Raw genomic sequence first — 25,410 nt, forward strand, 5'->3', positions numbered from 1 at the left:
CATTCTCTGGGGTGATTCCTTTCTTCATCCTGGCTGAGCTGCGAGTGTTGAGATGAGGTATACTGAGCTGCTTGGGCTGTGCTATGTTGCACTCTCTCATTTAAGCACCAGCCAATTAAGTCAAACATCATTCATTGTGGCAGGCACGCCTCCTAGCTGACTGCAGATGTAATCAGCAACAGATGAGGTTCATGTACCATTGGCTCATGTCCACAGCAACAGAACTAGGTGCCTTCACCTGGCCAAGTTGACAACTGAATCTAACTACCACAGGCATCCAAACTGGAAAGGAAGAAGTAAAACTCTCATTGTTTGCAGATGACATTATACTATATGTCAAAATCCCAAAAAATCTATAACAAAGCTACTAGTGCTAATAAACGAGTACAGCAAAGTGGTAGGGTACAAGATCAACACCCCCAAATCAGTAGTGTTTCTATACATTAATAATAAGGAATCTGAGGAGGAAATCAAGAAAAAAAATTCCATTTACAAGAGCAACGAAAAGAATCAAATACTTATGAATAAATTTAATGACACAAAAGACATATATACAGAAAACTATAAGAAACTGCTAAAAGAAATCACTGAAGACCTAAATAAATGGAAAGGCATATTGTATTCTCGGATTGGAAGACTAAATATAGTTCAAATGTCAATTCTACCCAAATTGATTTATAGATTCAATGCACTAATTAAAATCCTAATAACTTACTTTGCAGAAATAAAAAAAAAAATAACCAAATTTATTTACAAAGGCAGGGTCCTCTAAATAGCTGAAAATATCTTGAGAAAGAAAAATGAACTGGGAGGTCTCACACTACCTGACTTTAAAGCATATTACAAAACTACAGTGGTCAAAACAGCATGGTACTTGGCATAAAGATAGATACACTGAAATGAAATTGAAACAAGTGTTCAGAAATAGATCTTCTCATATATGGACAATTGATCTTTGACAAGGTGGTCAAGGCAACCCAACTGGGACAGAGCACTCTCTTCAAACAATAAATGGTATTTAAAGAACTGGATATCCATACATAAAAGAATGAAAGAGGGCCCATATCTCACACACTATACAGAAATCATCTCAAAATTGATCAAAGATGTAAACATAAGACTAAGACCATAAAACTTTTAGAAGAAAACCTAGGGAAATATTTTATAAATCTTGTGATAGGAGGTGGTTTCCTAGCCCTTACACCCAAAGCATGAGCAATGAAGAAAGAAATAGATAAACGGGATCTCCTCAAAATTAAACATTTTTGTGCATCAAAGAAATCTGTCAGGAAAGTAAAAAGGCGCCTATGCAATGGGAGACAGTATTTGGAAACCATATGTCAGATACAGGTTTTAATATTCAGAATATATAAAGAGATTCTACAACTCAACAACGAAAAGATAAACAACTCAATTAAAAAATGGGCTCCCAGTGCCTGCCCATGCCAAAAAAGGGCAAAAGACATGAGCAGGCATTTTTCAGAAAAGGAAACACAAATGACTAAAAGGCATATGAAAAGATGTTCAGCTTCACTGGCTATTAGGGAAATGCAAATCAAAATCACAATGAGATATTATCACACACTCACTAGAATGATCATTATAAAAAAAAGCAGAAAATGACAAGTGCTGGAGATGATGTAGAGAAAGAGGCACACTTATTCATTGTTAGTGGGAATGCAGAATGATGCAACCACTCTAAAAGGCAGTTTGGTGGTTTCTCAGAAACCCAAGTATAAAATTACCATATGATCCAGCTAGCCCATTATTAGGCATACAGTTAGTGGAACTGAAGGCAAGGACACAAACAGACATTTGCACACTGATGTTTATAGCAGTGATTATCAAGAGACAGAAACAGCCAAAATGTCCATCAATGGACGAGCAGCTAAGCAAGGTATGGTATGTATATGTGATGGAATATTACACAGCTATAAGATAGAATAAAGTCATTAAGCATGTAACGATATGGATAAACTTGAGGACATTATGCTGAGTGAAATTAGCCAGAAACAAAAGGACAATTATTGTATGGTCTCACTAGTATGAACTAACATTAATGATTGAACTGTAAGAGTTAAAGTTAAGAACACAAGTTATCAGGAAATAGAAAGAGGGTAGAGAGTGGGCAGTTGGTGCTGAAGGGATACAGACTGCAACAGGACTGGTTGTAAAGATTCAGAAATGGATAGCACAATAATACCTGATGGTAGCACAATAATATAAGTACACTGAATGAATCTGAATGTGAATATGTTTGAGGGAGAAAGGCTGGAAGAATGTATGACACCAGAAGGAAAGATAGAGGATAAAGACTGAAACGGTATAACTTAGGAATGTCTAGAGTGTACAATAATGGTGATTAAATGTACAAATATAAGAATGGTTTTACATGAGGGAGAACAAATGAATGTCAACATTGCAAGGTACTGAAAATGGGATGGTGTATAAGAAAAAATATTGTAATATGCTTCCATTGAATGTAACAAAGGCAAATGTCAATAAGCAGGGGATATGGGGGAGGGGTGCGGGGTTCTTTGTGGAAGAAAAGGAAATATCCTTATACAGATTGTGGTGTCCAAGGCATGGCTATGTGATTATACCAGGAACCACTGATTTTTAACTTAGGTTGGATTTATGATGTGCGAATAAAACTGTTTAAAAATGAACAGAGGGGTGGGCCACGGTGGCTCAGCAGACAGAATTCTTGCCTGCCACGCCGGAGACTCCGGTTTGATTCCCAGTGCCTGCCCATGCAAAAAAAATGACCCTGTAACCCATAACAAACTTTAAAATCTGTTATATAACTACTTGTTAAAATGTACATGGAAATTTATTGCTTTTTTGTATATATGTTATTTTTCACAATTATAAAAAGTAAAAAAAAAAATGAACAGAGACACAATTGCTGGGGAAAATGTAGAGGAAAAGATGTAGCTGTTCACTGTTGGTAGGGAAACAGAATGGTACAGCCCCTCTGGAGAGCTGTGTGGTGGGTACACAGGAGACTAGGAGTGGGGTTACCATAGGATCTGGCAACCCCATTGCTAGGTATATATTTGGAGGAACTGAGAGTGGGGACATTTGCACACTGGTGTTTATGATGGCAAAGGATGGAGGTGGCCTAAGGGTATATCGACTGAGGAATGGAAGGGGGAGCTCTGGTATATACATACAGTAGACTACTGAGCAACTGCAAGCAAGAATGAAGTTGCAAGGCAAGCAACTAGGTGAATGAACATTGAAGACAGTATGTTGAATGAAATGTCAGAAACAAAATGACAAATACTATCATGGCTCACTCATATGTTCTAACTATAATATACAAACTCAGAGAACTGAAGTTGAGAGCATAAGTTAACAGGTTGGGGCCTATTGTAAAGGTTCCTAGAGTGTAAGCTTTTATAACAGTCACATCTATTCCAGAGTTCTGTTATTTCTAAATTCTGAGATGCTCAGCTATTTGTGCATAACCTGGTTGTTCTCTGAAACTTTTGAGTATTTGTGTGACACCTGAGACTCAGAGTTAGAGCTCTGAAGCTATGAAAGTCTGCAGTACCCTACAAGCAACTGTTAAAAAAGTTATCAGACTTCAACTAGAGATATGAATGAAACTGATCTGGATAGGACTAAGATAAATTAGAATACAGGATAAAGAATGATATTGACTATTTTTAAACTTCACTTCTGTGTGAGACCAAATGAAGAGATGTTTATTTTACTGCAAAATTTACATTTTTAGTAGAACATTATCTAATTTAATTTGTATGGTCAGTTTATTCCAACATCATAATTACAAGGACTCTTGAATAGGGATTGAGATCTTGTTGGTTTGTACAAGTTAGTATGATGCCCCGATATATCCCACAGTAATTTGGACAGAGAATTAAAAAGTATTTGCAAAGTTCCCATGGGGGACTGGGGAGAAAGGAGGAAATATTAAACTTTCGTATCTGGTGAACTCCTAATATTCTCACAAGCAGTAGGGACAACCACTTTAATAGGCTGAGTCCTTGATCTTGGGCCTCACTCCTATGAAACTTATTCCTGCAAAGGAAAAGCTAAGCCTACTGATAATTATGCTTAAGAGTCACTCCCAGAGAACCTCTTTTGTTGCTCAGATATGGCCTCTTTCTCTCTAAGCCAACTCAGCAGGCAAACTCACTGCCCTCCCCACTACGTGGGACATGATTCCCAAGGGTATAAATCTCCCTAGCAATGTGGGAAATGATATGGGGATGAGCTGGGGCCCAGCATCGCAAGATTGAGAAAGCCTTCCTGATCAAAAGGGGGAAAATAGAAATGAGACAAAATAAAGTTTCATTGGCTGAGAGATTTCAAACAGAGTTGAGAGGTTATCCTGGAGGTTATTCTTATGCATTACACAGCTATCCTTTTTTAGTTTATTGTGTATTGGGGTGGCTAGAGGGAAGTATCTGAAACTGTTGAACTGTATTACTTGATTCTTAAAGAGATTGTAAAACTATACAGCTTTTACAATATAACAATGTGATTGTGAAAACCTTAGGTCTGATACTCCCTTTATCCAGGGTATGGACAGATGAGTAAAAAATAAGGACAAAAAAAAATAATAGTGAGGGATAAGGGGTAAAAAAAAATGGTTTGATTGGTAAGGGATATGGAATGTATGGTTTTTTCATTTGTCTTTTTAATTTCCTCTTCTGGAGTGATATAAATTTTCTTAAAATGATCATGATGATGAATATACAACTATGTGAAGATATTATGATCCACTGATTACATACTTTGGATGGACTGTATGGTGCATAAAGATATCGCAATTAAATTAAAAAAAAATTTATTCTACCAAAATAGTATTCCAGGTTCCCAAAGATAGACATGGATATTTGGGCCAGAACTGTTTACAGTGGGAAAAAAAAACTGCAAATAATCTAAATATCAATCGATAAAGGGGTAGATTTTTTAAATCCAATTTCTTTACTATCCCCAAAACACGGAAGGACATTCTTGGAATCCCACCACTAGGACTCAATTCTCAATCCCTCTTGCTTTGGATTTTATTTCCTATGAAAAGGATGGTCTTTTGGGGAATGTTCCTATTGAGCCTATGCTGTGGTGTGAATGAAGGTTCCATAGCAGGTTTAGATATCAAGAGGTTGTTGTCAACTGTAATGGACACTACGGTTGTCTATATAGTGTTCATTTCCCGTAGAAGCCAGGTACCTGTGAGAAGCTGACTCTCTTCCCTCCCAGGTCCACTTAGGATAATCTACCCAAGGTTCATCCCATCCCCACTGCCACTTAGGAAAGGCATATGGCCCATTCTGCCCAGTGAGAGATGAGGAAAATTGGCTGGGGAGGCTTCTAGGGAAGTTTTCCTTGTTCCCAGAAAAAGATCGCCAAGAAACAACAGTTTTACTACTTTCTCTGGATGTTATTCCTGGATGTAATGCCTGGAAATGTTGTAGTCATCTTGCTCCTAATCTTAGGGTGATGCCAATGTTGTGGGAAGCAGAACAGAAAGATGGAAAGACACGGGTGTTGATAGCATCACTGAGCCATGGAATCAACTGTCCCTGGAGCCTACTCCACCTCTGAACTGCCTTGTATGTGAGCTGATGAATTTCCATACAGTATAAGACCGTTTCAGCTGGGATTTTGTTACTTGCAGCTAAACATGTCCTAACAGATTCACCAGTTTTGCCTCGGCCCTACTAAAGGAAAAACACACGTAGTCTGACTCTACAAGTAGAGAACTCCAAAGCACTTGGCAACTTTCCTATCAGCTGCCCCCAAGAAAGAAGTCCCATGACCCTGTATCTCAAGGGAAGAGAGCCTGACCAGGAAACTAGGAACTTTCACCAGAACTTGGTAAACCGTTGGAGAGTTAATCAACATTTAAAAACAAAACAAATGCTTTTTTGCCTCTGTCCCCATCCTCCTCCGGAAAGACAATCCCCAGGGAACAAATCAGTAAAGGCTTTGCCACAGTTTCCACCCTTCCCCCCCAAGTTACTGACGAGGCCAGAGGAAGTAATGGGGATAAACTGCAGGCAAATTCAACATTATCCTGAAGGACTCTGCCTCAGCCAGCTTCAAGGTGGTGGGGAAGGGGAGAAAAACACACATGCTATGCAGGGTAGGGAGAGGAAGTGCTCCAGTGGACCCTGCGCTCAGGATCTTAGGCTAGCCCTAGGAAAGCCAAGGTTTGTGGCCAGAGCTCCTCAGCCACCACAGGGAACAAAACAAACTCACCCTACAAGCCACCAAAAGGGCTGACGATGATGAACCTTGAAAACATAATGCTAGTGAAAGAAGCCAATCACCGAAGACCACATAGCGTAAGATTCCACCACATAAAGTGTCCAGAATAGGCAAACGCAGAGAGAGAAAATAAACCAGTGGTTGCCAAGGACTGGGGGGTGAGTTGGAGGTGGGGGTGAAGGTTGGTGGTGGAGGAGGGATTCGGGAGTGATTGGTTAATGGCATGGAGTTTCTTTCAATTGTAAAATCGATTGTGGTGATGGTTACACAACTCTGCCAGTATACCAAAAACCACTGAATTGCATAATTTAAATGAGTGCACTGTATGATATGTGAATTATATTTCAATAAAGTTGTCCCCAAAAAAGAAGGAGGCTGAGGGCATGGATGCAGGTAGGCCATCAGCTGCCATCATTCAGTGAGCTCAGCCAGCATGCCAAGCCCCTACTATTACCATTATAATGTTGCTTCTACACCAGCCATCAACCCTATGAGCCTGTGCAATTTTTATTATTTCCATTTTAAAGATAAGGAAACTAAGGTTGAAGGAGAGTAAGTAGTTTGCCCAAAGTCACTCAACTCTTGGGTGGTAGAGCTGGGCTCTGAGTCAATACCCACCGCACTGCACTACGTCCTATCTTAGTAGAGAGCCAAACCGGCACACAAGGGTTAACTCCTACTCAGTATTCCTACTGGGGCTAGAAACTTATTAGAAGATGATTTTTGAAAATCTGTGCTGCTCAGGCAGCCTGCCTGCTTCCCAGAGTTGACTCTGACCGATGATGGGGGCACTAGGGTAGGGCAAAGGTTCTGGGAGACCCTGGTGGGAACTACCTGCATCTAGGAAGTTGTGTGGAGTTGTTGAGACTGGCTGGGTACTGCGAGCCCTGTTCCCAGAGCTGTGGGAAGCAAAGGGTCATGAGCTATATGAGTAAATCCCAAATGGCCCATGGAGAGATGCCTCTAGGGTTGTAGTCTCCATGGGATGTCCCACTGCTTGGACGTGAGCTTTCTTGGGTGGGAGCAGCTAGGCTACTCTCGTGGCCTCACTGCCTCCTTCCAACAGGAACCCACACTGTCAAAACGTCCATTCTCTTATTTCTTTCAGGAATCCACTAGGAAGATCTGACTCTCCATCCACTCCCTTCCTTAAGGTTAAATCACTTAACAGACAACACTGACAAGTCTGCAGAATCCCACATACCTGAGTATGTAAACTTGGCAGAAGGGAAAGCAGACCATATGAACAAACTTGAGGGAAAGTTGGGAACCTCAGGTTCCTTACACAGCTAACATTTCATAGCATCCTCTCTTTCTATCAGGCCCAGGAGGTGAACTCAAGGACTTCTCTAGCCTTCTCCTTGCCTCTCCCTAATTCTTCTTTTGCTTTTTCTTCTCCACCTTCATCCTCCTCTGAGTTATGACCTCTCCCTAGAATCAGGTTCTCCTAACACATCTACACCAATCTCTTCACACAGCAACCCACATGTTTCTTGTTCTAAACGCCAGATGTTTCCAGAGCAGGTGAGCAAGATTGACAGAGAGGGTCTTTCCGCATGTGTAAAACCATGCTGAGGCTACCAACCCATCCTACACATGTCAAGGAGGCAGTACAGGGTGGGAGTTAGGAGGATGGGCAAATCTCAGCTCTGCCACTTACCTACCACTGAATGAATTACATAGCCTTTCTGGCTCCCAGTTTCCTCACCTATAAATTTGGAGTAAGACAATCTTTCTTTTGTGAGAGCAAAAGGAGGTCTATGTAAACCTGCTTGGTACAGAAGACGCACAGGACTAAAGGATAAAATGTAGTTATTGTAAATATATATGAGTATCTATGAGACCCTTTTTTTTGGACTGTTTTGTTTGTTTGCTCATTTGTTTTAATTTTTATTACAGAAGTTGTGGATTTACAGAACAATCATGCATAAAGTATTGCCATACACCCCCCTACCATCAATACTTGCACTGGTGTGGAAAATTTGTTACAATTGATGATAGCACTTTTTTTGTAATTCTATTTTTTTTAACAGTAGTTACATTTGTTATAACTGATGAAAGATTATTAAAGTAGCACTATTAACTACTGTCCATAGTTTACATAGGGGTATTTTTTCCCCATCTCAACTTTATTATTATTATTATTTCCTGCATGTCTTTATTACTTATCTACCCGCACACTGGATAAAGGGATAAGAGTCACAAGGATTTTACAATCACAAAGTCACAAGATAAAAGCTATATAAGTTATACAACCATTATAAAAGATCATGGCTACAGTTCAGTAATTTCAGGTATTTCCTTCTAGCTATTTGAATACACTAGAAACTAAAAAGAAATATCTATACAATGAATCAAAATTCATAATTATCTGTTAAATCCTAATTTCTCAGTTACACCTTGTGCCACTTTGAAACTGCTGTGTACCCCAGAAAAACCATGTTCTTTACTCCTCATTCAACATTGCTAGTTGTGATCTTATTAATTAAAAATTTCTAATACATTTTTTACAAGGAAGTTAGTAAATTTATTTAACTTGGACAGATGTAGTTTTGAAACTGATATACTTAATTTTTTATCATCACAATTGACTGTTGTTTTTTCTTTTTTATGAAAAAGAACATATATAAAAGGATTCAACAAATGAATAGGACTACTGAGTTAATATATTAATATTTCTGTGGGTCTCCAGTGTCTTGGACCAGCTAGAAGAAAAATGAAAAATCTTGGAAATGTAACCCATACCAAACTTTAAAATCTGTTGTATAACTACTTGTTAAAATGTACTTGGAAATTTATTGCTTTTTTGCATATACTTTTTTTTAGAATTAAAAAAAAAAGTTTTTTTTTAAAAAAAAAAGAACATATATATAAAAAAGCAATAAATTTCAAAGCACATCACAACAATAAGTTGTAGAACAGATTTCAGAGTTTGGTATGGGCACAATTCCACAATTTTAGATTTTTCCTTCTAGCTGCTCTAAGATACAGGAGACTAAAAGAAATATCAATATAATAACTCAGCAATCATACTCATTTATTAAAACCTACCTTCTCTGTATAACTCCACCATCACCTTTGATCTTTCTCCCATTCTTTCGGGGTATCTGGGCTATGCCCATTCTAACTTTTTCATATTGGAAGGGGCTGTTGATAATATGTGATGGGGGGATGGAACTAGTTGATGTTCTGGAAAGGCTGGCCCCTCTGCATTTCAGGACTTATCTGGTCTGGGGACCCATCTGGAGGTTGCAGTTTTCTGGAAAGTTACCCTAGTGCATGGAATTTTTGTTGAATCTTATATAACGCCCTAGGTGTTCTTTAGGATTGGCAGGAATGGTTGTGGTTGTGGATTGGCAAGTTATGATAGGTAGTTATGTCTAACTGAAGCTTGCCTAGAGTTACCTCCAAAGTAGCCTCTTGACTCTATTTGAACTCTCTCAGCCACTGATATTTTATTTTTAACACTTCTCTTCCCCCTTTTGGTCAGGATGGCATTGTCGATCCCACAGTGCCAGGGCCGGGCTCATCCCTGAGAGTCATCTTCCACATCAGGAGAAAACTTTCACCCCTGGATGTCATATCCCATGTACAGCAGAGGGCAATGGTTTCACTGGCAGAATTGGGCTTAGAGAAAGAGAGGCCACATCTGAGCAACAAAAGGAGGTGCTCCAGAAGTGACTCTTAGGCATACCTACAGGTAGTCTAAGATTCTCAAGCTTCACAAGAGCAAACTCTATGAGACCCTTTTATACTAAAACCTAAACATTCTTGGGCCCCCAAGGAACTTTCAGTGATAAAAGGCGGCAGGAATATGTCTCACAGACAATGACTCAACAGCTTTTGTTACACATATACAAAGACACACAACCTCCAACACACACAAATACACAACATATTAAACATACACACACCAACCTCCAAAACACAACACATACAACATACACACACACCCCTCCATCTTTTCTCCCTTCAATTTCTTAAAGATATTTTCATCATCTATAAGGCTATCCAGTCTCTTCACAACTACAAATATTGTTCAAAAAAATATTAATGTTACAATATCCATCTCTCATCCAATAGCCAGAGCTTACAGATAGGAATTTTATGACAAGCAAGCAGAGTGTCTTGTTCATGTCTATAATCTTGCACCTAGATACAGAGCCCAGAAGCCCTCCTCAGACACTGACACTGCTCCTCCCAGCTGACCTTTGATGGATGGAGATATTTTATCTGTAAGTTCCTCGTTTGTTTCTTTTCTGGAACAGGTCTATATTAAGTCATATACCCTTTTCCAAAGGCCCACCTTCTCTCGGTCACTTTTGCACTAACTGAGACTGAGACTGGAAGCTGCTGCATTTATCAAGCATTCTTTAGCATTGAACACTCTGACTTATTCCAGAATTGCCCTCTTATTAGCAAAAAGAGACTGCGTCAAACAAGCCTTCTTCCTGACTTCTCTATAATGAGAATGCCAGAAACCTCCAGAAAGCATGGCCTAGGGAACTGGAAGTGACAAGACAGAGGTTTTCGGTCCTAGCTCTGCCACTTGCTAGCAGGAGAGGAATGCTATCTTAGTTAGGGATTCTTCTATACCAGACCCTGAGACAACACACTGCGTGAAGGCTGTTTATTAGGGACATGATCCAGGAAACCCAAATGAGGAAGTAGAAAAAGTGAGACAAGGAAAGGATGAAGGCTGATAAGGTGTGTGTTCATGGCAAGTTCCTGCTGTGAGCACCTGGGGCTCAGTCCTCAGGAATCTTCCGAAGTTCTGTGTGGAACTCACCTCAGAATCCTCCCACTGGAGAGGAGATGACTAGATACCAACTCGCATTCCCCACCAGTTGAGGGTAGTCCCCAGGATGACAACTCCACCCCACCTTACCCATGCCGTTCCCCAGATGTGACTGCTTGGACAGAGCAAGCTTCCATGGAGAAGCTGGAGAGGGCCCTCATGCAGAGCTGCAGACACTGGAAAGCTTAAAGTAAGCTTTCAGCATGCTAGGAAACTGCTACAGTGCTGCAGGTAAAGTCAGGTGAACCGAGGAGCTCCAGGAAAGAATGTCAACAGTGTCCACCACCCTGACAGAATTCCTGGGCCCCCTTTGAGCCTGTCCTCATCTGTGAGACAGGTGGGATACGTGTAGCACTTCCTAGCAGGGTTCCTCAAAGGAGTCGGGGAGGTAATGTAGGGGAGGAGCAGCCAGCACCAGGAAAAGACTACATCACCATCTGTGCCCACAGCCCTGCTGGAAGAATCACCCGGAGGCTGCTCAGAAGAGAGGGAATGAGGGCACAAGTTTAATTCAAGGCTCCCTGTCAGAAAAGTCAGGCTTCAGGACACCCTTCTGGTTCCCTTGATCAAGTCTTGTGGCCCTTGAACTGGCCATCAAGGAGGATAGTAACTACTGATGCTTCACACCATCTCTATCTCACACCACAGCCCTGCACGAGGGCAGGATGGTTAGTTGAGGAAACTGAGGAAACTGAGCTGACAGGATTAAGCAACTTGCTCAAAGATACTCAGCTTAGAGACGGGGGAGTCAGAACTCAATCTCCTGCTGGTCTCAATCTTTATACTTCCCTTTCCACTAGAACAGGCCACAAGCCTCATCCGAGATGCCCTTGTCACAAACACCACATGGCCCCATTAAGGGTTCTAAATATATATACTGCAGGCCCCAGAGGCTCTGGGCATGAAGGGAAGCAGACCCCACCTGCTGTGTCAGCTCAGATAAGAACTGTAACACTTACATAGTGCTAACTCTGCACCAGGCACTGTTAAAAATGCTTTTCTATTCACTATCTCATTAAATCTCCCAACAATCCCATGATTGTTATTATCGCCATTTTGCAAAAGAAGAAACTGAGGCACAGAGAGGTTACATGACTTGCCCAAGGCCACACAGCGATAAATGGTAGAAGTGAAATCTGGAACTAGGCAGTCTGGTTCCAGAGCCCCTGCTCTAAACTGCTTTGCTACAATCCTCTCTCAGATGCAGGCTCATTCTCTTTGCTTCATCTATCAGAAGACAGCCTCAGCCTAACGCTGGGAGTGGCACCTCCACCACCTTTCTTATTGGACGCGAACTGATAAAGGCTGAGGAGACAAGACCATACACACTTAAAGAGGGTCCTTTAAGTGCCCCTCTTAAAGGACCGGGTTCCTGGGGAAACACTGCTTGGTTCTGAGGGAGGGTCTCTTTTTGGGGGGGAGAGGAGGGGAAGTTGGGTCGGTGAGACTATGGTGGCAGCTGGCACTGTGCCATTTTTCTTTTTGAGAATGATGACTTTCCAGTTTGAATGCTCTAACGAGGGTTCCCCGTACAATTGTTCCAAAAAGGGAGGGAAAAAGCAAGGAAAAGCCAAAAATAACAAGAATTTCCCAGAGTATGAAGCCAGGAGAAGCCAAAGTGAAGGGGCGTGCAGCTGCTAGCACCCAGGGAAGCTGTGACCATAGGGAAAAATGTCCCAGCCTTGCCCAGCAGCGGAGATAACCGGCTGACCTGGGTCCTCTGCCCAGCAGCTGAAGGTGGTCCTCGGCAGCAGACACGGACTTCTTTTCATTTCTTACATGACATCAGGAGAACCACTGATGTCTATTTCTATTTCAGATAGAAATCCCAGCTCTCCTTTCTTTTATGCCCCCACCCAGTTTTATAAGAGCCCCCATGCCCTTTAGTGGAACTTCTGATCACAGGCTAGAAACAAAGCCAAGCAAATTAGCTCAGCAACACTGATCCAAAAGTAGGTTAGGAGAACAATAATTCTGTTAGCTCTCAGTTACACATACGGAAATGATTCTTTTGGGGGGGCGGTTTCGAAATCATGCTAAGTTCTGCCTTATCCAACAATGGAGCATACTCTGTTCCATTCATTGAGTGCTTTCTCCATGCCTGGCAGTGTGCTGAGTGCTTTACACATATTAACCTACTGAATTCTTACAAAAACCCTGGAAGATGCTTTTATTAGTCACATTTTACAGATGAGGAATCTGAGGTGCAGAGAGCTTACGCACCTCTTCCAAAGTCAAGCAGCTTCTGAGTGCAAAGCTCAGATTCACATCAGGCACCTTCAACCACTCCATTCTAGCTGCCTCTATGTCACTTGTCTCACTGCTCATGATATCCCATGATGTAGCTACCATCAGCTGCTTTTACAGACAAGGAGACTGAGGCTCAGAGTTAAGCCACCCACCCAAAGCACACACCTAAGTGGCAAAGCCAGGAACCAAGTGATGTTGGACTCTGGAGCCTGAGTCAATAACTACCACACAGGGCCTGCCTCAGTGCTGGGCAGGAGGGGACAGTGCTGGCCATGAGCAACAGGCTGGAGTTGCCGTGGAAGAGGGCATGCTAGGGCACACTAGATGACCAGCAAGGCAGTCTTCACTGGGCAAGGCCAAAGGGGCCCCGATTCCATTCCATCAAATCCGAAAAGGGAGAGCTGAGCAAGAGCCAGGGGCTGTTGACACACTGGCAGCCAGCAGAGCCAACAAAGCCAACAACAGCTGCTGCTTATTTTGGGGCCAGGGAAGAGGGGAAGGGTTGGTTAGAGCCCATCTTGTTCCAACAATAAACTGAATGGGGCAGAGTGGGGAGGCCGCTTCCATCCCTGCTAAAGCAACAGCCCCAGCCACTTGTTGGGCTTTACTGAGAGGTGAATGGCTGAGATGACAGAAACACCTTGCCAGACACCCTAATTTGGCCTTTACCAATAAACACGGTGTCCCAGCTCATCCAGTTCCCTCCCCAGCCCCACATGCCTGACTTGTAAATGGTCCAGGAAGACAAACCCACCGCCTGCAGTGTCATGTTCCAGGAACAAATGGATTTTCCTGTCTTGGGGAAGAAAGAGGGACTGCTCATGCTTGCCACCCACAGCTTTTGTTCCCCATCTCCCATACATGTTAACTCCACCCTTGCCAATAGTCAGTAAGGAGTGTCCTACAGGTAAGGTCTAGAGTAGGCTAGCCTGTGCCGTGGCAAGGCTGGCTGGCAGGATTCTCAGGAAGGCCAGGGAGCAAATGGTTCCCCTCAGGTCTTTTGAAGTTCAATTGCCTGACTCTAAATCCAGCTCTGCCTCTTCCTAGCTTGGACTCTTTGGTAAATTAACTTCTCAGGCCTCTGTTTTCTCATTAGTAAAGTGAGGACCATAATAGTGCTTCTTCTCATAGAGTTGTAAGGATTAAGTTTATAAAGTGCTTAGAATAGTAGCTGGCATATAATTAGTGCCATGTAACTGTTAGTTGCTACTATTAATTATGACTACTAATCAGCCTTGGAGTCTCCTTCTCACTATGAACATTGAAAGACAGTTTCCTTGGATATTATGCATAGAGTTTAGGTTCTCAGGCTAGCCCACAAAAGTCCCTTTAGCGACAATGTAGGTGAGCTAGAGACATCTGATTCTTGGTGCTTTCATTCCATCTACCCCATGAGTGAGAAAGATCTGATAGACTAGTCTGAGAATCTTAACAATATTAGCAATGTTCTATCAGGAGGAACATGTGCTTTGAGTTCCAAACAACAAATTTCCACCATTTTAAATTAGAAGCTGTAGTACTTAACAACACCAAGAAAAGCGTAGGGTGGGAGGAAGGGGACTTAAGGGAACGAAACTTCTGTCTGTGGATTTACCAAACTGAATGAGGACTGTCCAATCCAGATCCTCTCCTAGAACAGGGCTGGGATATTAGAGATGAAAGCACGTGGTGCTCATTTCTTCATGAGGCTCACCACCCTCTGGCTCAGATGAAATTATTTTCGCACCTGCCTTGCACACAGCAGGTACAAAACTAAAATTAGTGCGTGAAACTCTCTAACATGTGCACTGTATTTGGGGCTCATGACACTACTGAGGGAGGCTGTCTCCTCAAAGGGTCTTTCTCTAGGGTCTTAGAGTCAAACCCCAAACACAGGCCTCAAAGCAACTTCTATGGCAGTATTTGGGCCACTTAACACTCTTCAGCAGATCATGATGGAGGCCTCACTGCTGAGCAGAGCTCCCTGCTCGGTGCTGGTGGGTGGGGGTGGGGGGTTGGGGGCGGAATGCAAGGCTCAATTTGACTCTCCTTCCCTGTTTGACCTCAGTGCTTATTGTTCTCCCCTTCACTCATCCATTCAGGCCACACCAGCCTCCTTACTCTTCTGCAGAGTCAGGCATGTCCTACTTTGGGGTCTCAACACTTGCTAATTTGCTCTTCCACAACCACTACCCCCCACCTCCACCCTGCCCTCCCAATTATGCGCAGGCCTCACTCCCTCACCTCCTATGGCCCAACTCAAAAGTCACCCATACAGTGGGCTGTCCCTGGCCACCCTCTATACAATAGCCCTGCAAACCCTGCCCCTACATACCCTGCCTACTTGCCCTGCCATCTTCCTCATAGCACTTAACCCCCATCTAACACACTATATAACTATTTATTTTGTTTGTTTATTGTTTCTCTTCCTCACCAGAATATAAGATCCAAAAGGGCAGGGATCTTTATTTTGTTCACTACTGTGTTCACAGTGCTTAGTACATAGTAAACATTCAAATACTGATTGATAAATGAATGAATAAGTATCAGATCAAGGTCTGCCCCCACAGGGTTTCTCCATCAATCGAGGCCACTAGACAGGCTCGCCAAAAACTTGAACAATCCAAGGCCATTCTTGTTAAGTGTTCAATGAGAGGTAAAAACAATAAACATCACAAAAATTCAGAGAAAGAAAGCATCATTGTAAGACGAGGAGTCAGGGAAACTTCCAGGAGGTGGGAGAAAGCAAAATCATGAAGAAAAATCTTCATGATGATGATGACAATAGCTACCAATTATTCAACATCTTTCATGGGCCAAATACCCTTGGGCTAGGTAGTATTACTATTTCCATTTTACATAGTTGGAAACTGAGACCCATGGAAATGAAGAAATGTGACCAAGTCAAACAAGTGACAGGGAGAGCTAAAGTTCAAACCCAGTTTGAGAGCCTAGGTCCCTGGAGCAGAGGCTGTCACTGCCCTGCCCCATCCTCTTGCCCTCAACTTCCAAATGCTGGCACCTGAGTCCCCCAGTGGGGCTCACTTTAGTTACCAGAGCCTGGTTTTTCCCCAGCAAGAAGCAGGCTGGAAGTGTCAGGGGATGAAAACTCCCCCTGCTCCCACCCACAGTGCTGAGTTCCCCACCACCCCCAAAGAGGGCACGGAGGCCCCAGCAGCCAGAGCCTCCGAAGGGCCAGGCCTTTATAACTGACCCTGAACAGGTGTTCAAGGAGGATAAAAATCTGAATCCCAAAATAGAGGCCAGATCTTGCCATGGGTTCACTCTCAATAGAGAGAGGTTAGCTTATCCCAACCACCAGCTCCACCCAAACTGTGTTAATCAAGGGGCTCAGAGGGAAGGTCAGAGCGGGCAGGCGATGTGGGGCTTAATCCAGAACCTTGAAGTTTTATCTGGAGATCCATGTGACAAGCTCCCTAACCTTCCCCCCACCCCCAACTGTCCTGAGCCAGGCAATCCATCAAGTCTACATAGTGGAGCATAATCCACAAGGGAGCACAGTAGAAAGACTGCAAGGATCTGGATTCCAACCCTGGCTCTGCCATTTACTGCCTCGTAATAGTGGGCAAGATGCTGCATCTCTCTGAGTCTGTGCGTCCCTGGCTATAAAGCAGGGATGATGACAATGCCTACCTTTCAGGTTTGCTGTGGACAATAAATGAGACAATGGACAAGAAGCCCGAGCCCAGGGCCTATACCAAGAAGGGGCTCAACCAACGTGAGTTCAGGTCCCTCCTTCCTTTCTACTCATCCATTCTCTGACTCAACTACCCTTCTTCCCCTGCCTGAGAGCTGCCAGATCCACAGCTCATGGTTGCTTTTCTCAAGTCACCAGTGAGTGATGATGAAAGTAAATGATTAATCCTGGATTGAAACCAAAGTTCAGATACTGCTCTATTACAGACCTTAACTCTGAAAGAAAAGGATCGGTGTGCCAGCTCACTGGGTCTTAAAGCCACAGAAGTCCCTGGGCAGCCACCTCTGGGAAACACCACCCTCCCTGACAAGTGACTGTATCCCTTCCAGGCACCAGGCACTGTGCTGGAGGCTCAGTTAATAAATTGAGCCAGCAGGCAGCATCCACGAATGAGTTCCCCTGGCAAACTGCACTGCTAGCACCACCCCAAACCTCCTCATCTGTTGTTATAGGGAGAAATTCTCCCACACTGGCAAGTCCCTTAAAATAGCTCTTTGGGTCTGGGCCATCAGGAAACGGAATCGAGCTGGGTCAGAATCGGGCCTGCAACTAAAGAGTGCATAAGCATTCACTTCAAACGACAGGGACAATCCCTACATGCTCAGAGCCCTTAGGTAGGCAAAAGCAGTAAGGCAGATTTCTCAACTATGAGCACCACTGGACGCGAGGACAAGATGCTGGGCCAGCAGAAGTCCCTGTAACCCCCCTGGGGCAGCCCTGGATGGGGGCTTGTGCATGAAAGACCCAGTGACAGTATGAAATCCGGCACAGGGTGGGGAAAGGGAGAGTCAAACACACCCAGGTTTGTGATTTACTTACAATGAGACTCGAGCTTTCTGAAAGTTCCCATATGTGTAAAATGGGATTAAAAATGCCTGTCTTCAGTGCTATGTGAGGACCAGAGATCATAAGTAAAAGGCACAAACAGGAACTCAATACATGGTAGCTGCAACCACAGGGCAAGGTCTCCTTTGACTATTACCATGTGAGAGTATTTCTAGCAAAAGCAGAACAACAAAAGGGCTCTCCACAGAGAACACATAGTAATGGGTAAAGGTGCAAATTGGTCTACACCCACTCGATTCACCTAGTCCACTGTGCAAGCTCACTATCAGCATTGCACAGCAGCCCTCACCCCTTACTCCCTAGAGTGGAAGTTCGATCTGATAAGAGGGATCAATTTTCTTTCAGGTCTGAAGTTTACTCTCCATGGATCCCAGGGACAGATTAGACAGCCCGAGCCCCACAGGCCCAGGGGATTTGCATAATTTATGCTGCAATGACACTCAGAGAGGAAGGATCCCACCTCCTACCCCACCCCTGCCCCTACGTGTCTCCACCCAGGCTTGGGGAGGGCGGCTTCCTCACCAGCCAAAAGGAAGTGACAGTAAAGGACCAGAAAAAGCCATGGAGTGGAGGGGCAAAAGCACAGCTGTTTCCCCTTTGCTAACTCAGCTGCCTGAATGTCATTTCCTCCCCTCAGGTAACAACTGGGAGGGATGGGACTGGAAATAAATGTCTCTTCCCATTCACAAAAAAAACATAGGTTTTTTAGCTGAACTAGAAAATGGGTTCTGGTCCTTTGCTAGTCCTGGTCTAGCCATGGTTCTGAGACCCACACAAGAGCCAGTTTTGGAGCCTACCAGAGGGTCCTGTGGTGACAGTCAGCTCCCTTTCCCCCCTTGGGATGAAAGAAATGCCCCAGGTACCTACACAAGAAACTCTGAATTCCCTCAGTGGCATTTGGGTCTCTCAGAACTTGACTCTGACCTTTCTCTACTTCCTTCTCCCCTACCTTCACCTTGGCTTCACCCAGATTTTCCTTGCATATTCCACCTTCAGCCCCTTTGCCTTTCCCTTGCTTGGATTACCTTTCTCCCCTCCCAACCCCTTCACCTCAATCCTACTTTCTCCTCAAGGCACATCACAAAGCCTTCCTCCCTAGCCAATCTTCTTAAGTACTCCAATTCTTGGAGGGCTCTCTTATCTTTGAACATCTTTAGGACTTAATAATCATTATAGCAGATAGGCTGTGCTTAATATGTGCCAGGTACTGTTCTCTGTAAAATTAAACATCAACCTACCTCATGTGGTGGTTACAAAGCTGAAATAAAATCCCCACTATATACTACCTTCTCTATTGCCTGTGGCATAGTAGGAACTAATGTTAGCTCTTTCTCTTCTGGCTTCACTGTGCATCTTGACATCCTTGTGGAACTCTGGCTGTCACTGAGCGTGAAGCTACCTGGGGGCACAACAGGGGTCTTCCTATATCTCACTCTCTTGCTCTTTTGCTCTCCTGCTCTCATATCCAGGCCCCTGACCTCTCCATCTACCCGCCTTCCTGGTAACTAACCCCACTAAAGGCAGCAGAAATCAGGCCCAGGCAGCTCTGGGATTCCAACTCTCGAAAAGTTGGTCACCCTATTTGAACACTTTCGATATTTTTGGCAATTGCCACGGTAGAGAATACCTCTGGCCCTTGTTCATTGTCTATTTCCAAAGCCAGAGCATCCTCCTCATTCCTGCCCCACTCCCCACCCCACACATACCCCGTCCTTCGTGTTCCCTGGATCTCTGTCCTAGATCCTCAGAATTTAAGAGTAAGTGTAGCTACTCTTACTACTGTATAACTCTATTATTTGTTTTATTTTGTTTAATTAAGAGGCAAAAGAGAACAGAGTTGCCTTTCATATTTTTTTCTGGCCAAAAAATATTCTGGTCAGTGACTCAGGCTGAGGAAATTAAAAGGAAATTTCCAGGGAACTGCTGTTCAAATCCAAAGTCAGAGGTCTGAACAAAACCCCTCTAATTCAGGGCCTTCACTATCCATTAACTCATGCTGGCCCCAGAATATCTCTTTGGAAAATGCAGCAGTTGGCGCTTATATTCCTAGAGCTGGAATCAGTCTTCTATGACATCAAATAGGTTTATTTTTCCTTTCCCTTCCCTTCCCCTCTGCCTGACACCATAAATGGCGATTCCAACCCTGATTTGCCCCCAAAAAACCCTCACCCAGCTCTAAACAAGGCCATGATAAATGGCTGTTGAGCTCCCTGTTCCACAGGCCTTGAAGGATGTGGTTAGTTGTTCCATGAACAAGGAGCTTGTCAGACCTCTGAATCACCCCCAAATCACTTCCCTCCGGGAGGAGAAACTGTTTCCGTGTGTGTGTGTGTGTGTGTGTGTGTGTGTGTGTGTGTTTGCATGTATGACAGAGAGAGAGAGACAGAGACACAGACATAGACAGAGAAAGCAGGCTTGAATCTTCAGTGTTGTGTGTGGCCCTGACCTTGGGGCTAGAATCCTAGTTGACCATAACCTTGCCTGGAGCATCCTCTCCATTCTCTCCCAACACATGATCCTTCCCTTCTCCTTCAGAACTTACCTCTTCCAGGAAGCCATCACTAGATCCCAATGTCCAGCTCCAGGAACCCCTCCAGGTCTGAACAGCTGCTCCTTGTTTATCTGTTTCTCTTGTATGTTGGGTGTTTTCCATGGGGCATGTAGCCCAACATCCCATCAGACTATAAACAGCTGGGCTTTCCTTTTCTCTAAGGTTCACCTACCAGGTTCTAAATGTACTTCAGAGTTTTGATGGTTAAGAATACAGGACTGACACTAGAGTATGTGGCATGCTCATGATGGGGGTCATGTACTAGGTAGAGGATATGTCACCCAAGTTATCTCAGGTGAACTTCCTCAAAGCCCTGAGTGGTTATAGGTAAGAAAATGGAGGCCCACAGTGCTGGGCCCAAGGTTACACAGCCAGGAAGTACCAGAGGCAGAATTCAAAACATGATCTGCCCCACTCCACTCACTCCATGATCGGGAGAAGATCCTTTCCATGCTGCGGCTGGGCATCCTAACTCTCATGGAGCTGGACTTAGAGAAAAAAAATGAAGAGTACAAAAGTGAATGAGTCTGGAGCCAATTCCTAAAAAAAACATAGCTCCAATTCCCAGTACGTGATGATCTGAACCCACTGGTAGAATGTATTCTTTCTGCATGGTTAACCTTAATCTAGCACCCCAACTGTCACCAGGGACCAGATAAAGTATATACCAGATACACTGCTCACCTCTTCCTGGCCCACAGTGATCTCCCTCCACTACCCATTACAAACTCACCCCCTGGCCCTTCGTGAAGATCCTACACAAGGAGGGAGTCCTCCAATACCACCCTGAATTGCTCTCCCTCATACAGTCCTGAGCTTGCCTTCCCAACCAAACTCCTTGAGGAAAAGGACCTCATCTTAGGTCCATATCCTCCTTTGGGTTTAAATCACAGTTTAGCCTGAACTAACTGGGAAATCTTGAGCCAGGTGGTTAACCTTTCCAAGCCTTGGTTAACCCATCTGTAAAAAGGAATCACAGAACTAACCCACAGGACTGTTCAAATTGCATGAAATAATGCATGTGACGTGTTCAGCACCATCCCCAGCACATGGATGGCGACTGCTAACACTGGCTGGTATCTGTACTCTCTAAAGGGTCCTGTGGAAGATTAGAATGTTTATGACTGGTATTTGCCTGAAATAAACAATTAAGAAAGGAAATGACCATGAAAGCACAATGCTTTCCAAATGCAAACAGAAATAATTTGTTTGTTTTAGATAAACAATCTTCTCTCCACCACCATATGACATGACACACACCTACATATGCATGTGAATACAAAGAATTATGTGACCTGAACTGAGTTCTCATCAGAAAACTTTCAAATGCAATTAACTGTCATTTGTATCCATTACAACTGAGACCATTTTAAAGACAAGTGGTCTGAGGCTGGTTTAACTAAGATCTCCATAGGGCAGCTCATTAAAGCTAGAAGAGCCCAGCTCTGTGCTAGGGAGCTTAACCTAAGCAACAGTTGTCACCCTGCTGCCATCCCAAGTGGAGACTTGGCAGAGAGGAAAGAAGCCAAGGAAGGAAAGCACCATCCAAATGATGGGAACCACTTGCCTGTCTTCTTTATAAACAGACCAAAAGCACAAGACCCTCAATGATTAGGCAGCTCCCCCTCATCCTAGGGCCAAGTAGGCCCTTTGTCTGTTGTCCTGAGAGAAACTTGCAGTGCATTCCCAATGTTCTCGAGTCAGCAGAGCTCCTCCTGCTTGGGTCTCTCACCAGCTAGCTCAGCTAAAGTACACATCCCGTAAAACTTCTCTGCTCTGCAATTTACCAAACCACAGACTCAGAATTCGCCATCAGTAGAGAAAAGGTGGGAAGGAAGAATACTTCTCAAGCTTCCAGAACATCTGTGACTTGAGTGTAGCATGTCTTGCAAGCTAACCACACCAGAGTGTCTTAACCAGATGGGGTATGGTGTCATAGGGAAAAGGCCAAGAGAGGATTCTCAGTCTCAGAGGCCACAGTCTCCCCAAACATGTACCTCTTGTCCCCATTGGCCTCACTGGACATCGGCTATTATTTGGCACCCTCTCTTTATAGTATGTCTTAATGCCCCAAACATGGAGGAACCTTGCTACCACCAGACATTTATCTTCCTAGTCAATCAACCTCAACCACCGTTAGTCTACATTTGATTAACAAAACTGAAACCCTGGAGAAAAGGCCAGTAAGACCTTACTGTGTGTGTTGGGACTAACTGTGTCACAAGTCCATTTACCCAATCTGATTCTCAGATTCCTCATCTGTAAAGTGAGAGGGCTGAGCCATCTGGGTTCTCAGGACCCTGCCAGCTCCATGATTCCACAGCTCATAACACTTTCTCCTTTGTTTTCCAGAACCTTAATTTAGAGCTCTGTATTGCCCCATCTGTTCAGTGACATCACTCCCTGCCCCAAACATAATGTCATCAATTCTCACATGGGAAGCAGAGATGTCCTGGGAAGCACTTTGTTTGTAAAAAAGGAGGAAATGATCATTTCAAGGGAATTGGACAGGATATAGAACATGTTATTATTGATCTTAAAATCCAAAATCTTTTTTCTTTTTTCCAGAGCCTTAATAATATTTTGAAAATACTTCAAAAGTATTCTCTTAATCATAATCTTACCAGTAATAAATTATTACAACTTTAATAAATTAAATGATTTAATGAGTGCTTACTATGTGCCAGGAACTGGACTAAGAGCTTTATACAGATGATCTCATTAATTCTCCCAACAACCCTATGAAGTAGGTACTGTTATTATCCTCACTTTAAAAATGAGCAAGCTGAGGCGCAAAGAAGTTAATTTATGCATTGCCTAAGAGCCAGGCATTGAACTGCATTTAACCATCTAATTTCAGAGCCCCAGCTCTAAACCCACTCTCAATGTTGCATATGGTGAATTTTTAGTCTCCTTACCAATATTCCTAGCTCGTTACCAGTACGACCTGTATCTGTCATCTTTGGACATTATTGGTTAGAGCTAAACTTTGGTGTTTCACCTAAAACCCAGAGCAGGAAAACATCTGCTCAGGTCTCAGAGCAGAGAATAGCATCTGTTGAAAGCAGCGCCACCCTTACCTGAGGACTATAAAAGAGAACCCTGCAAACGTATCCTCCTAGTTAGGAGGCTGACCAGATAATAAGCCCAGAATATAGAAATGGACATCTCTCTCCAGAGCAGGGTCACACATAGTTATCCAAGTCCTCCAAAAGAAGCTTTCTTGAAATGGCAGCAAAAGATGCTTGCTAAACCAAGTAATAGAAAAGGAGGAACTTTCCAGGCATGCCAGAGAATATATACTACAGGCCCCTCAGCTTGGTCAGGAACCAGCCTCCAGATTTACCTCCTCCTCAATCTGAGACCAGCCCCATGTTGTCAGCTGTAAAAAAATAATACTAATAGTTTAGGACTACTGGTGATAAAGGCAGAAAGAGTAGCCTGAGGTTGGGACTAGCATAAACCCCAGTCTCCTTCCAACCATAAAATAAAAGGCGCTTCAGAGATTAATGTGCAGCCTGTTGTAATTGTTGAAATTAAAGTTTCGAGCATTCTAAATTATCCTTTAAATGCCTAATTTGCAAATAAGATGCAGCATTGCTGTCCCAGCGTCCTCTGAACTTTGATACCAGGCTGTATATCTGTTTCTTCCGTCTCAAGTACAGGAGCAAAGACATTCAGACAGGCGTCCTGGAGGCGGCAAGGACACCGTATTTACTTCCTTAAGTGTGAAGGATGGGAAGGCAAGACTGGCTGAGATGAAAGGGGGACGTGTCACACAGACCCAGAAGCTCAGAGCAGTTAACTTTAGCCCCTTCTCATTAAGTTTTAGGAAGGAAGGGGGAGGGGCAGCCGACCTTTCCTGAGACCATAGCAAACATTTGCCTTCTCCTGTCTGGGGATGGACCATCACTTAAGGGGAAATGAACCCGGTTAAGGGTCACGTCCAGAGGAGGGATAAAAGGAAAAGCCACAATTCTCCTCACACCGACCGACACAAGGACTTGAAGAAGGAAATGAAAGCTCAGCGCTAAGGATGGAGGTGGGGCAGGGGGCGCGGCGGCTTCCTCCATCTCCAGACCCAGGCCTAGGGAGGCAGAGACCACAACAAACATGGGAGGCACAGAAGGAGGCTTCCCCAGGACAAGCCTCTAAAAGCTCCCGGGTCGTTGTGATCATGAGCTCCCCGAGCTCTTGATCGGGGAAGATGCTCTTTCCCAATGAAGGGTCTCAAGAGGGCTTGACGAATACTTCCCTCACCCTCTGGTGGGGGGTGGGGGTGGGGTTCATCCATCAAAGCTCGGGCAGACAGATGACTTCACCGCTGTACGAGACAAGGGCAGCCAAGGCACTTGCCAATTCCAATGCCAAAAAAAGAAAACGGGCAGTGGGGAGTAGAGGAAAGACAGAAAAGGCTTCCCTGGAGATCAGAGCCCTGCAAAGAAACTCCACAGTCGCGAGCTGCCCTAACTCGGCGCAGAGCAGTGGGGAAAAGCGAACGGCCACCCGGGGGGGCCCTTTCCGGGGATCCCCGACCAACCTTCAGAAGGGCTGGGGCGGGGGAGGGGGGCAGTACTCACATAGTGCTTGGAGGGGTTCCTTCTCTTCTCCACGTCCACCACGGTGGCGTCTTGCACGCAGTAGGCTAGCATCTTCCCCCCCAATAAGCGAGTGGCGCCCCCCGGCGGTGTCACCTTTTCATCCCGGTCGGGCTCCGGCTCCTTCTCCCGCTCCCCGGGTCCCCGGGACCACCCGTGACCCCGGCCCGGTGCGCCGCTGCCCCGGCTCCCGGTGCCCACACGCACGGCCACGGGGCGGGGGACGTTCCCGGAGGGCACACGAGCTCCGTGCACCCCGGGCGGCTCCCCGTGGGCCTGCGGCGAGCCCCTGCCCTCCCGCGCCGCTGCCGCTGGCTCTTCGGCTCCCGGCTCGTCCGCCCGCTCTCTCCGCCGCCCCGTGGGTCCGGCGGGAACTGGCGGAACCAGAGGAGGAGCGGGGGTGTGTCCCGCCGGCGAGGGGAAG

The 25,410-nt window shown here is 44.5% G+C and overlaps 1 protein-coding gene across 3 annotated transcripts in view; it reads right to left on the reverse strand.

The window, feature by feature from the left end:
* SH3PXD2A (SH3 and PX domains 2A) overlaps window positions 1–25,180 on the reverse strand; it is a 269,266-nt gene extending 244,086 nt beyond the window's left edge. For 2 of the 3 annotated variants that reach the window (XM_077125916.1, XM_077125915.1), the window contains exon 1: window positions 24,969–25,178. In XM_077125916.1, the coding sequence (XP_076982031.1) occupies window positions 24,969–25,040 (72 nt within the window). In that variant the 5' untranslated portion in view covers window positions 25,041–25,178. Of the gene's footprint in view, window positions 1–24,968 lie in introns of all 3 variants that reach the window. The other variant, XM_077125918.1, reaches the window with a different exon arrangement.
* Between the last annotated feature and the right edge of the window lie 230 nt (window positions 25,181–25,410).

This window comes from Tamandua tetradactyla, chromosome 13, assembly GCF_023851605.1.
Source record: "Tamandua tetradactyla isolate mTamTet1 chromosome 13, mTamTet1.pri, whole genome shotgun sequence".
In the NCBI taxonomy this organism is placed as follows: domain Eukaryota; kingdom Metazoa; phylum Chordata; class Mammalia; order Pilosa; family Myrmecophagidae; genus Tamandua; species Tamandua tetradactyla.